At 34.4% G+C, this 14,861-nt stretch overlaps 1 protein-coding gene across 1 annotated transcript in view; it reads right to left on the bottom strand.

The window, feature by feature from the left end:
- Nucleotides 1-14,861, bottom strand: part of LOC132558009 (carbonic anhydrase-related protein 10-like) — a 59,708-nt gene that overhangs the window by 17,766 nt on the left and 27,081 nt on the right. Inside the window, exons 3-4 of the mRNA XM_060222530.1 lie at nucleotides 5,778-5,911; nucleotides 5,395-5,586 (exon numbers count right to left, since the gene is read on the bottom strand). Of these exons, the coding sequence (XP_060078513.1) occupies nucleotides 5,395-5,586; nucleotides 5,778-5,911 (326 nt within the window). The remainder of the gene's footprint in view (nucleotides 1-5,394; nucleotides 5,587-5,777; nucleotides 5,912-14,861) is intronic.

The following is a 14,861-nucleotide window of genomic DNA, read 5'->3' as shown; positions in this document are numbered from 1 at the left end:
ATATATGAATTGGGACATATTTCGGATTGTTTTGTATCCGTATCCAATTATAGACAAATCTTGTTTTATTCAATATATTTACATATTGAGTATATGGTGATAATTTCCTTCTTGATATCCAAGTGGTATTGCTTGACCGCTATAGAATGGTCCCTAAATCACCTTTTTGTGTTAGATATCGATAGCAAGTATAAAAACCCACAAAATCTTTTTATGATACGGGTTGGTGAAAGCCACAGGTGAGCTTTTCTATCTGATCTTCATTTCTTTGGAAATAAACATTGTTCTATTCGAATTTTAGTAGTTAATTCACATTGGTAATACGAACTTTCATTTCACTAGTCTTAGAGTTGTTGGACCATGAGTAATTTACATCTAGCGTATTCTTTGTTCTTGTTTGTTTGTTTGTTTTACTATTTTATTTTATTTTCCCTCTCCGATATCCTTTGAGAAAGAGCCTCTCAATGTGTATCACTTCAAAAAAGTTTCATAGTGCACACTTACAGCAGACTTGCCCATCAAATATAGTAAAATACTTCCTTCCTTTCAGTATTAACTTGAGGTTTCTTAAACGACCAACTCTTAAAAAGATATTATTACTAATATTGCAACGATTCGTCTGTGTCCTCTCTAACGAATTCTTATTCTAAATATATCAACAGTTAATGTCCTTTCAAATATTCTGTAGTTCCTGGCGGCTTAACCAGATTGTTGTATGAAGCAATGTCATAACTTGTCTCTGTGTTTTATTATAGGCAAACACAGACATTTCTGTCTGGTGCTCAAGACTTTTAAAGAACTGAACCCAATTATCTGGTACCGGCTGAAGGTTGAAGTGTTCAACATTGTGTGAAGTGTGTGAATATAAGTCTGAAAATAGCTACATATATAGTTCAGCGCGCTTGGCCTGCAAAGATCTGTTTTGTTACATCCTAAGAAATAACCACACCTGTTTGTCTGCAACTTTATTTGATTTTAACAGCATAAAGATTTTGCTTTAGAGCTTTTACACCGTACCTTTTTTTCAAAATATTAAGAAAAAATAATCGAAAAATTTGTTAACATTTTGTATATGTAAAAAAAAATGTAAATATAAATTTGAAGAAAAGAGTATGTCAATAAATTCTCCCCAATGAAATTTTTGTTTTTGCTTTTTGTGGTTTTTGCTTTATTTTGTTTTGGGATTTTTTATTTTTATCTTTTTTATGTTTTTGTCATTTACTTTCAGCCTAGTTGAATCTTTTTTCAGTTATAAAATAAGCTAAAAGACGTAATATGGTAAGGTGAGAAATGTACAGTATACTATAAATTCGGAACGTAAAAAGAGAAAAAGAAAGACACAATGTAAAAATGAATCGTTCAAAATCATCTTCTACCGGGAAAAGGGTAAGAAGTGGCTCACATACACACCGACCCCTCGGTCGTCAAGGGTGACCATGGACCATGTGACATTACAGGTATGACGTGAACAAATTAATTCAGAGGTTCATAATGTAGTTTAATCATCACAAAGCTATAAGAGACTCACATTCAGTGATTACTTTATTCCAACATGGGTGGGAAAGAATTAAACGAGAATAAGGTAAACAACATCGATTATTCTTAATTCTTATCTGATTAAAAACAAAAAGCATCAAACAAATGTCATATCACGAAAGAAACAGTCCTCCAATGTGTCACTCAGATGGATACAAGTATGTATAAGATTGACGCTTGTATCACGTGCAGTAAAGAAGACGTTTCACGCCAACATTTAAAATTATTGATTTTGTTTGATATATCGTGTTACGCGGATTGTACACATAGCGGTATTATTGTACAGTAGCGTGCGTGCCTCCGCAGACAGAGTTGTTAAATGTTGAACATCCTCGTTCGATTTTCCTTCAATTCAAATGATAGATTGTAAATACATTGTAACAGGATCTGAAATTAAAAACCAGAAACATTTTTGTCTCCTCCATCTTCCGTATTTCTATTTATTTGTTTCGCTATTCAGTTCTGTTGCCTCATTCCAGTAGTGTCTCGTGTTTGGCCTGGCCATACATGGTAGAAGAATTGCTTACATACCAGTATAATGAAACCCAACAAAGGTTGCATGACGCTTATAAATTGTATTGGGAACATAAAACTTTATTATTTCCGAGCGGTAATTGGTTTGTGCAAAATGTTGGAGTTTGGTGTCTGGGAAATAGTATATTTCAATAATAACATAGTCAGGTTATTAATGCAAGGGATAAATATACACTATGGAATAATTTGGTGATTGGGATACAACACTGAGCAATGCCTCTATTGATGAAATCTACCATTGTTTGTTATTTAGAGTAGGTGAATACATTGTACTGTTAATTGTTATTATAAGGTGGTGAATATAGTGTACCATTAATTGTTATTATAAGGTGGTGAATATAGTGTACTATAAGGTGGGGAATATAGTGTACCATTAATTGTTATTATAAGGTGGGGAATATAGTGTACTATAAGGTGGTGAATATAGTGTACCATTAATTGTTATTATAAGGTGGTGAATATAGTGTACTATAAGGTGGTGAATATATTGTACCATTAATTGTTATTATAAGGTGGTGAATATAGTGTACCATTATTTGTTATGTAGAGCAGGTCAATACAATGTGATTGTGGTCGAAATACCCTTAATTCGCTAATGTTTGGCTGATAAAAGCAAAACATTCTGAAGTGATTCAAGTGGTTGCGTATTGTCGAGAGTGATCTTTGTACTGAAAAAAAAAACCAACAGATTTAAACGACCCCCTGTAGCCTTTCTTCCTCTCCTTTGTTAGAGATCGACGTGTCATGCTTACCACTGTATCTCTCAAGTAAAAATACTCGAGTTTACTCTATACCTCCAATTCCCTGGTCTGTTATTTGTTGGTGTTCATGGCAACTAATGTTACATGCAGCTATGTGTGTGTTTTTCTTTCTTTTTTTTTTTTTTTTTTCCTTTCTTTATTTATGAAATCCGCTTGTCAGAGGCTGTGGTGTGAACAATTGTGTCACTAGTTACATTTCACGATTGTAATATTCGCGTCCAGATTTAGCGAAAATTACATGCACGCGCAAAAACCTGTTATACGGTAACACTAATTAATTATCTTAGTTATCTGTTAATGTTTAATGTCTTTGCATCGTAGCTACATACTTTTGTATAGTAAATATCATCAGATGGTCCTGTTCTAAATTCACGTCATTTTTTTCAATCGAGAATGTTTAAATATATGTATAGATATGAATGTATGATATAATGATATTTTTTCTCATTTGAGAAATCGTATTATTAGTTGATATCAAAGACACCATAATGCTATCATAATGTACTGTTAGATAATGCCTGTGATTTAAGCTTCCTTTGGAAGACTTTGAATCCCTGAATTTTAAAAGACGATAATTGATCATTTTCATGACTTAACTTATAAATGTTTCTTTTTATAATGAAATAATTACTGCGCTCTGATTAAGGACACTAATTGTATACCGTTTTATGCGACCTTAGCCGTGTCGACGACAAAAGCTACAGAACCAACAAATTGCTTTCTTTTAAACTGTGGTGATTCGGTTTCTGAACAAATATAATACTTATAAAAAATTCAAGAATCCTTTTTTCTGAAAAACATCTGCTCCAATACCCCAAACAGGAAAAATGTTGAGTTCGTTGAAATGTTATTAGCAATAATACCCCATAGAATATCATGACGTCATTAATGCATTACTCAGTACCCGTATGTGTTTGTCTATGATTCGTATGAAGAATACACCGTGCTAAATTTTTTCTTCCGGGAATCTACACCTGATTCTCCGAAACAGGAAACGAAATTATCTGACGCTATGTCTAAGTATATCAACCCTCCCGAGATGAAATCTGATATAATGAAATAAAAAAAACAGGCATGGCATTTTCTCCTTCTTTCCATTTATAATCGCATTTATCACAAGACATGCAGCATCCATTAGGTTAATCTTAGATTATGTGCGTACTGATGTTTCCTATTAGTATGCATGTGTTGCAAAAATAAGAGGTCTAGTGATATTCATTTTCTTAAGAAGACACTATCAAAACCGTCAATATGAAGAAAAAAAAGAATAAAACAGAGCATTCAGAAATATAGATATTTGTTCATCCCTCCTGAAATCTTTTGCAGTGAGTCAATCTTCGTCACCTGAAACAGGGCTTTACCGAACAGATTGGATTATTATTGGAATCTAAACTGTGTTTAAATTAGAACTGTCATACAAGTATAATGCAGACACTTTATCTGCAGCTCAAACTGCATAATAGTGAAAGTCGTCAATACTTTAGATAATTGTCTTTTTTCTCCTATTTAACAAGAGATCCCAGAGGGATCTTGCAGCATTGTATGATTTTTATTTGATCTCCTAACGTTGGATAATTCCTGTTATTCTCTTTATTTCCTGAAATTTAAGAATGTCTTCAGGAACCAGCACTAGCAATCATTTCCTGTCAAAATACAGATAGTCGCCTGACAGTCATTTTGTTTTTATAATCAGTCCAAAAATCTATAAGGCCCAACAAAGGATTAAGGGAAACTACATAAGATATTTGTAATCCTTATAGTACTTCTCAAAAACTAACGATGATATTGTTAAAGGTCGGATGATGGACGCATTGATATTGGGTTAAAAGCATGCTTTCTGCCTAATGTTTGTCTTGCCAATACCTCATTTCAAACATTACACGCCAAAAAGTCGTCAAAAAGCTATGCAATACCAATGACAATAAAATGGCACTTCATACTCCCTGCTTGTCTTTCAGAGCAATCGGATCTTACAGGTTACAGAATAAGCTGCAGGTCAACAACAACACAATAGTACACCTACGAGATCATATTTCTTTCAAGTTTCCGAAATCAAACGAGGTCTTATGAAGACGATGGCCGTGGACAATGGGTCAACCCAAGGACCATGTTTATCGTTGAATCACACTACAATGTCAAATCGGGAATAACATTGGACTAACATGTCGTTAAGCTAATTTAAGTTGAGCGACGAGCAGGAAGTAGAACCTATAGTAGAGCACCAATCGCATAGTTCTGATTTTTTCCAGTGAAGAAACAGTCGCCACACGTTCCTTGTAAAACAGGATCAGTGTCAAAGTTTTTGTTAGGAAGGAAACTTTGGTTAAAAAAGAAGATAGGTTAAGGATTACCAATAAAATCACTCTTGTAAATTTTGATAATTGGAAAATAATGTATAAGCTTTCCCACAAAGCCATCCCCTCTTCACGAGGAGTAAGCCTATATCCTAACGAGACGCTTGAATGAAATGCTTGAAAAAATTATGTGTATTGTTGCAGTAGATCTATCTAGATGATATCCAATGCCTTATTCTTGTTGCCATGAAATAAAAAAAAAACTTTACCTCAGCGGGAAAAGACCGTCCAGCTATGCGATGTTCCGATCCGTTTACATCCACTTTGCTGTAATGGAACTTTAATGACGTCACATGGTACACATATGACAGAGGGCCCTGACTGATATTGACATGATTTACGAAGTCAGGATCTAGAAACAATGTGATGTCATTTCCGGTGTTAGTGAGTCTTCCATTTACCTAGAACACAAACGTTTGAATGTATGAGATCAGTTGTCATATATTAAAGGATTAATTTAAATTTGTATTATTTTCTTGACGAAGATAATTGGGGGAGGAACTGAGAGTAAGCGAGAGATTCATGCATCTTTTGATACAAATCTTTTAACATGAATCAGCATTTCATAACATTTCTTTAGATTTCAACTTACCGGAACGGACTCCACCTTCACGTGTTTAAGATTGGGATCGAACAGTAACATATCTGGGTGGATGTCTATCGGAGACTGTTGTTTACCGTTACTGCACATCTTGTAAGGACCCATCCTGCCCCACATCTCTGGACCTGTAAATAAATAAAGTATAGCATAGCCGTTATTGCCTTTTTCGAGAATTTGCGTTCTCGTGACCGTCAAAAGTCATCGGACAAGAAAGTTCCTTTTAGAGTGTAAAGCACGTCCGAGTTTTAACCTCGGAAGCTAGTTGATATTTCAGTGAGGGATTCTGTATTTCGGAAGGTGAAGGTAAATTGGAGCAAAGGAGGTTTATTGAAGAGTGGCTTGGTGGGTTGAGCAGACAAAATGAGCCAGGAAGAAAACTATAGAGATTTAAACATGGAGACAGATATTAGATTTTTCAATACCGATATAATCGTGAATTGGTGAAAAAAAATATGTTTTTCGGTGTAAATTCCCTGGTGATTGCAAACACACAACGTCTTTCACATCGAGACTTAATGATGACAACTGACAAGCAAGGTCGATTTGAATGTGTCGTTGCGTTAGTGAAGTGTTCTCTTTTCTTTAAATCACTTCGTGTTTACGAAGGCTACAGTTTAACAGAAAACATGACCACCTGACATCTTGACAAGCTTTAACGTTTTTACTAAACAGCAATGTTGGAGTATGACACGAGATCATGACAATCATAATCATTATTTCATGATATACACTACAATTTGACGCAGTAATCGACAAACGGTGTAACTTGACCACATATTGATAACAAACTTGTCATATGATAAGCGTTAACATAGTCTGGACAATTTCCAGTGAGTTTATAAGTTTCAATCTTGATTAACGGGAAATGCGCAAGCAAATGAGAAAGTGCAATACATGTCAAGCTTCAATCATTTTTAATCAAAATTGCCGATAGCAAAAGCCATATCGAATACCAGACAAGACTCAAACATATATGTACTCTATAAAAAGATGGAATTAATCAATTTTTGGTTTATCTAACATGAAAAAGAAATAAAAACGGATGTATCTATTTCAAGTAAACAAGATCGATTGACCAAATTCATATTCTTAACAAATTTATTTGCCAGCAAAACGCTTGTACAGCTCCTTTATCAATAGAATAATAATTTCATAACGGAACCGAAAACTCTGCAATCTATGTATTGCATAAATTCGAATTTCATCCATGAAGAAGATTACTTTGCAGCTCAGAGCGACAACCGCTAACTTAAAATGGTATCACTTTACAGTGAGAATGGCACGAAGATCTCTATGGAATACTTTCTTGCCTCGCTGTATATCCGATTGTCTCGTATGTTAAAAGTGTACCGCGTCGGTGACAAATTGTTGTCTGTCTTCTCCATAGCTCTCATGATTTCAACACAAATATCATTCAGTGTGCATTATATCCGAATTATCCAGGTCGTTTCGAAAATAAGCTGTAAAGATGAACTTTGTATTCTGTGAAAAATACACATCCGATTTCTTCAATAGGTACAATTCTTATCTAAGTTATTCATGAATGTAGTATGTCTGATCGGTCCGTCCTCATTTCTAACATGACATTATGGACTTGGATCGACCAACATGGTGGGTGTCGCCAAAATAGAACACAGACTCCTAACCGTCCGTGTGCTTTTTCAAGAGTATACATGTAAAGCGTTCTTTTGTCAATATTTTCCTTAGCTTAATCGAATTTGGATTTTACTAAAGACTAAACTAAAATGTCGGTATTTTCTTCGTCGTTTTGATCACGTGATTTTTTTTTTTTTTTTTCGAATATTATATTTTAATATGTTTAAACAGAAACAAATCAACTTTGTAAACCGTATTTAACATTTCAATAAATGAAATGAATTAAGAGTTTAGCTTTTTGGTATTCTTACTGTTTAGACATTCTCTTCATATACTTCTATTTATATAGCAGAAAAAAAGTGTGGCCTAACTTAAATTGTGTTAGTATATTGCGATTTCAATCGATCTGAATAAAATTTACATTCCTGTCGACGCCGCCTTGTGAATACAACGTCGTGTGCGGATACATATCATTTCAGCTATCGTGAGAATGTCCCTATGTTGAGCAATTCTTATTAACTTGATAGGACTCTAAAAGATATAAAACTAAACTAATTCCTTTATTAAAAGACAAAAGAGCAACCATCAATCTCCGCAACTGCAAAGTCACACGTCATACTTTGCATATGTAGTAACTTACTGATATTCAACTTGTACAATTAAATTTGCCAGCAGAAAAAATCTTCTGACAAAGGAGATAAAGAATTTATTTACATGAATTCGCAAATTAAGATTACCCATGAAAACAATGAAATATAATCCCTCTTAATTATAATTTTGATTATTGAATCTTAATTATCATACCGTATCCCTTCAATACAAAATACATATGTACCACCTTAACTTTACGCCGAAAGAGTGAACCTTCAATTTGCAGTGGCAGGAAAAGCGTCTCTTATTAGAAACGTGCGATGTGTGCAAGATAATTCGTTCACGCGTTTAACAACATGTCAAGGCTTGTTTTCCCCTCCTAACTACGTCGAATGCACTTTCGACAAATGAAAGTGTTAATCAAAACGCCTGTTTAATTAGCGCACGAAATCCTATGGTTATCGGGATCTCTAGAACGTTAAAAATCAATTCGATACAATGGTTATTATTACACATATTTCGACACTTTGAAATTTTATTTGCAAACGGGAATATTACACGATCTGATGTGCTTCCTTAGGATCATATGGCCTTTAAATGGAAACACTAATATGAAAATAATTATTGAATATATAAACAAATTTAATAAGATTTACACAGCATAAATGTCAAAATATATCATGATTTTTTGTCGATTTTAAAGTTAGTAGTATCTGAAGACACATGAATAATTCTGCAGAACGGAAGGATATCGCTCGCTTGGGAAATTATATTGATTTTGTCAGAATGTACTGGTATGTTCAATAAAGAGTTTATATACTACGGAGGATCCAAGAGAATTGATGAACAGAATGTAACGTTATTAAACAAGTAATGATGTATTAATAATACAACCCACCTCATCCAATCTATTCTCTACCTGTCAGTAAGAAAATTGAAAATTAATTTATGGTGTTTACTTGGAAATTGCACTTTTGTTTCATTTTATTATCCAAGAGTTCATTTTTGTTCTTGACGCCAGTAGTAAGAAATGTCTTCGTGCGCTTGTGATTACTTTCGATTTGTTTTCGCAGTGCCTTGTCGTGAAGTATGTATGCTGCTGTATGGTAATGTTTAAGAAATGGTGTACATGATGCACACGCTTATCCCTCTAAAAACTTACGTTGGTGTGTGTGTGAATTAGTTTAAGAATCTATAGCTATAAATAAACATAACAATAGTAATCAGTTTCACTTTCTGAACTGATATATATGTATATGACCTCTGGAATTTCACAAACCCGCGTCTATATAATTTAATTTGATTGTCGATTGGAGAACATTCCATACATTGTAGTTATATACTACGATTCAGTCTTACCGCTTATTTAAGCCCGTATTTCCATTAATGTACCTCATAAACCTAGTGAATCAGTAATATACATCAATTTACACTCAGTTACGGTAATGTTTACGTAAGTAAAATCATATGCATGTGCCTTCACCATTTAACTTTAAATTTATACGAGTTCAGATATTTTTATCAATATCAAAAATCAAAACGCGTTCGATATATTTTAATACTTTTGTGAACCAAATTTCATAATATTCGTCTTTCTCTGCACCACTAGGATGATATCAATTCAAACGTCATTTCAAAGAGACCAGTGAAATTTGGAATATTTTTAACATAATTCACACTACTTTATCAAACCCTGCTTCAGTTCAATATCTCTTACAGACAATCCGTGTGAAATTATTGAGCAAAAGTAATTCAGTGTCACCTTGAATAGACGTTGAGTCAGGTTGATAAACAGTTGTTATACACTGTGACCTATTTAAGACGAATCTAGATGGACTCTTAAAACGCAAGTGAATCATCTAATGTTTTGAGACACGTTCTGTGTATTTTCTGCTCGGGCTGCAAAGACTTGGTGACCTCATTAACATCGATAGATATGTCCTTGTAGCCTACACGCGATATCGTCTTCAGATTCGATATTAAAGGGTCTGGTCCCGTTATCACGGCTTTCATTTTTCAAGAATTCGTCAACTGACTGACAAACTCGTAATACAAGGGTTCAAAATATGCAAGTTGATGAAAATTATGGGGAAGTTTTATGGTCGCCATGGTGATTTCATTGAGAAAATTACATTTCTTTGTGTGGCTCGATTATAATCAAACTGATTTCTCTTGCGATACCCACATTAAACCATACCATTCTTGCTGCCGATAAGCATTTTCTTCAAGATACCTTGTTTATAACGAAACTAAAATGATCTCTGGCTTTGCCAGAAAACAAACAAAACACAGTGGGAAAATGCTGTTATATCATAATCATTATTATGTTTGGCAGATTCTAAAATTGTTACACGACTGTCCTTTAAAAGTGCAATCATACTTCCACTGTATAGCTAGAACGCATTAACGTAACACTATACCACTAATTTCAGTCCTACAGACAGGAAACATTAATTAGTCCTGTAATTATGGCGTGATCGTTAAAGGCAGCAAAGTTTAATCGAAGAAATTACTTACTTTACTCTTTTGACCGTTTAAGCATTTGCAGCGTTAGAAAGATATGAATGGCTACTCCATGAATTATTAAACGTTTTTATGTTCCTTACTAGATGCCCACCATTGACGAGTTTGTACATGAACACATAAAGGCTTTTTAAGATTTACGGTAAAGGGCCGGTAGAGATATGATACTGTTTCCGTACGTCTTGACAATCTAACAGACTGCCTGTAGTAGAATGATTCCTTAAGCTAAAAGAGTTGACGTAGGCACTATCCTAAGATGCCATTAATGTGCTTATAGTAACGGGGATAATTTATTCTGCTCAATCCATTTCATTTTATCCACTGCGAGCTGCTTCCCCCTTGTCTTCGCCCCATCTTAAGCTGAAAATTTATCAAAGAACAGTTACGATACTTCCAACTGTTCTGATCCGATCAGGTGATAGTACCAACAATCCTTTCCACTTGAATGACCGTGTGAAGTGATCCTTAATCATGAAAACGTTCATTGAACGAAAACAGGAAACGATTATTAGAAAGGTGGCTGTTCAATATATCAGGCTCTGTTGGAACTTTTCTGCATACTTATCTTCATTTGTACGTGGTTGCTGCAACCCCCTACAACCATATTAGACACCTGAACTAAATCATTGATCTAATAATTATAAAAAAAAAGTTACCAAAAAGGATTACACGTCACAGGAATGAAAAACAATGTAAAACCCAATCCGATGTTATAACGGAAACACATTGCGTTGTTGTTATCAAGATGTCTGTAAAGTCATCTAGAGCTTTAATATTTTCAATTAAAAAAACTTGACAGTAAATTACATTGCAAATAAAACTTAGAAATTTTACACAATAAAAACGATGAATTCAATTACATTTCAAGACGTATTTATATGTGGGGCGAAAGGCGTGAACTCATGTTACATGCTTTTAAATATAGTGTTTGACATGTCTTTTTTTCTCACTTCTCTTCAAGTAGCACGGATGTGAGGAAACAGGACTCTTAAAATCTTAACGAGATATTTGTAAATACATACACAACGTTGTCATGAAACTAATGACTGACAGGAAAATTATATAAAACAGCAGTTAATCAAAGAATGCAATTATCAAAATAATAAAGTATTGCATGCATTGAGATTAATGTCCCTTTTCCTGAAGGATTGTAATAACATTACTCTTGTATTCATACCGACCCAATTCTGTCATTATATAGGATAACCTTCCGCGCCTTACAGACCAATTGTCGACGTTCAAACTTTACCTAAAGAAAACATGCCGCCAGGAAGCTAACGACACCACCATGGTAGCTTAGAAAAATGTACTTCTACTCAAAAGAAGTATAGAATTGCTTCATATTTTTATAAGAACGGGTTGTTTTTCACGTCATAGAGGCCCCAAGTCAATCTCAAGCCCTCATTATGTATATTTACATTCACGGCACATAAACAGGGAGGATTAGTCTGGAGGCAAAATTTGGTTCAATTAATTACAAACCGCGTATAGAATTGGAGGGTAAAGCTGACACATGATTGCTTTGAGTACGGCCTTGCTTAGGCGTTTCGGACGCGAAGGAAAACGTACCGTAAATAGTCTGTTCGCGTATTGATACAAGCTTATAATGATAATTTTATTAAATCTCTGCCGATCCCTAAATGACTAACATAGGGGTATTTATCTACTTGAGCAACCCAATGGGTATAATATCGCCAACATTTGATTGTATTACGACGTTCAAGGGTATTTCGCCATGCAATAGTTTAATTAGAAATATCTCGACACATTATATCATTTTGTTCGTGCGATTGGTTTATTTGTTTACCGTGCTCAAGTGCGTTGTATCGTATGACTGTTTTCGGACACAGTGACCATGTCACACCTCTGTATTTAATCTCCTACTGCGGGATAATTACTGTGGTAAATGCGGGTCTTTGGATACCATTTGGTCTGAAGAATGCAATTTCCGAAAGTTTCGAAATAGACTACGTTTTCTGTAATTGAAAGTGAAGTCTTTGTGTAATTTCGAAAGTTTCTTACACAGTAGGCAAGCAACCAGAATTGTTCTGTGCCAATTTATAACGTCTTTGGGTTCTATTTTTAACGATGCCCTGTAAATTACAACACAGAACTTCTAGGAAACACAATATATTATCACTAGGCATAGAAGTCACCTACGCTAATAGGACGCCAAACACGAACAACCGTTATATCTGAATAATTCATTTCTTCCATGTTTTTTTAAAACTTAAACTACCCATCAGGGTTTAATGTTCTCATAAATGCCATCGTCACAAGAGGGCCATGACTACAGTAGATACTATAGATGACATGATAAAAAAAAGAATATACAGATCCCTGATGTAAAAATTGGACAAAATAACAAAATCACTCCAAAAGAGGAAGCATGATAAATTCCACAGCCAAGATTGGACAAACGTTAATGCTAGCCGTTGAAAGCATGTACGATATGTGATTTAACACAGCAGCCTATTCTTTCCCTGTCTTAATTAATAGTTCCCGTATCTGCACGGAGTTTCAAACTCACATAAGCTTAATCTCACTTTATTTATTTGCTTGTTCCGGTTTGACATCTACGTACATAAGTTCGGTTATGATGAGGTCACTGACTAATATTGATAAACCAATGAAAAGCTATAACATAAAATTTTCAAATATTCTTATTTTGCCATACAAAAACATACATTTGCATCTACCTATGATATTTTACATAAACTTACATATCCTATATTGTTAAACATCTCTACCTCAGAATAAAATAATTAAATACGGTGTGATAACACAAGTATGCTAGTATGATTTGGAATCGAATCTCCGAACCTGACATGACTCACTACCTTCACATTCGCTGCTAACATGTAACTAAAGTTTGGAATAATAATCGTCGGTTGCACATGGTCTTTAAAGATATGCCTAGTTAGAATAGAGTCGCGTTACTGACCAACAATCTGTACCACTTCACAATTCATCATTAAAATCAAGCTACATAAGCTACTAGAATCGATAGGCAATATCCATCATGATATTAGCAATATGACGACATTTTGTCCTGGTTTATTGGCACCTGAATACCCAGGCTCTTATTTAGAGATGGATTCTCCTTAAAACAGTTGTTGACTTCTTCACTGAACAATATGCGGGAGGCGAGCCGCACAGAAATTAGGATTTTGCCCAAGGACGCAATCACGTCAGCACAGACCAGTGTCCTGAGAAACATAAACCATCACAGCTTCGATCATACTCCGATCCTTACGTGAGATTACGTAAGCTAATACTCTAACAGACAGAGCTATCACATGTATAAAACTAAATTGTTTCTCTTAAGGATTGTGGGCCTTAAACCTATAGGATTTGTTGCCGCATACTTATTAACACAACACAATTAGTGAGAGTATCTAGTGTCGCTTCCAATATAAACATATCTAGCGTTTTCTATAATGTAACATACATCAGCTTTAATCTGACATATTGCAATAATTATATTTAAGCGAATGGAAATGAAAAAACGAAAACTTCCACGGCCATCTGTTAATAATCACAATATAACCTTGACATCTTTACAGTATTTGCTGCGTGAAATCTCTTAGCACATGCGTAATGACGGCACCAAATGGTGTTTCTAACATCACATCTATGACAATGGGGCTTAATTATGAAAAAACAACTCCAAGTAATGCATAATATCATTCATTGAAAAATGAAAATGTTTTCAGCCAATAATTAAAGCCTATCGCATAGCAAGTCAATTCCCATTCGGTTCAAATGTAACAAGATTGAACGATATACAATGTTCATCTTGGTAAGCAAGACGTTATTTTTTGTTTTGAATGTAGTAAATTATAGGTACCGCGTTCGTCCATCTCAATCAAATTTCACTCTTGTTTCGCAAACGAATAGATTGCAGTATTTTAGTCTGTGTATAGAAATTTATTCTGTAATATATTCAAGGCCAACTTTTCCAAGTAAATTAGCAACACAAATCGATGGACTTCAAATGATGTGCAATATGATTCCCATTTGAGTCATTACACACATGTATTGTGCAGCCGGCAATCGCAGCATCTGAAGATCATTTCGTTATTTTAGTTTTTCAGACAATATGCAAACCAGACTGAAATAAACTGGATTGTAGATTTAAATATCATCGGTTTCGGTCCGCAGATGTATTCGTAAATGTCTAAATTAAATATTTTCATTTACCTAATGGTACAACTGTGATGTAGTTGAACAAACTTAATATTCCAATTTGCGTATGTTTTTATCAAAATTAGCGAGTTTATGTCACTCATTGTTATATCCAGTATAAGCAAACTGTTCACGGATTTGTAATAGGATAACTACGTCATGTTTTACTGTTCAAAC

The sequence above is a fragment of the Ylistrum balloti genome, unplaced genomic scaffold (genome assembly GCF_031769215.1).
Source record: "Ylistrum balloti isolate Yb309-2 unplaced genomic scaffold, AGI_CSIRO_Ybal_v1 Utg370744, whole genome shotgun sequence".
Taxonomy (NCBI): Eukaryota; Metazoa; Mollusca; class Bivalvia; order Pectinida; family Pectinidae; genus Ylistrum; species Ylistrum balloti.
Note: the sequence above shows the minus strand (reverse complement) of the source record. Positions and strands in the feature narration are given on the sequence as shown.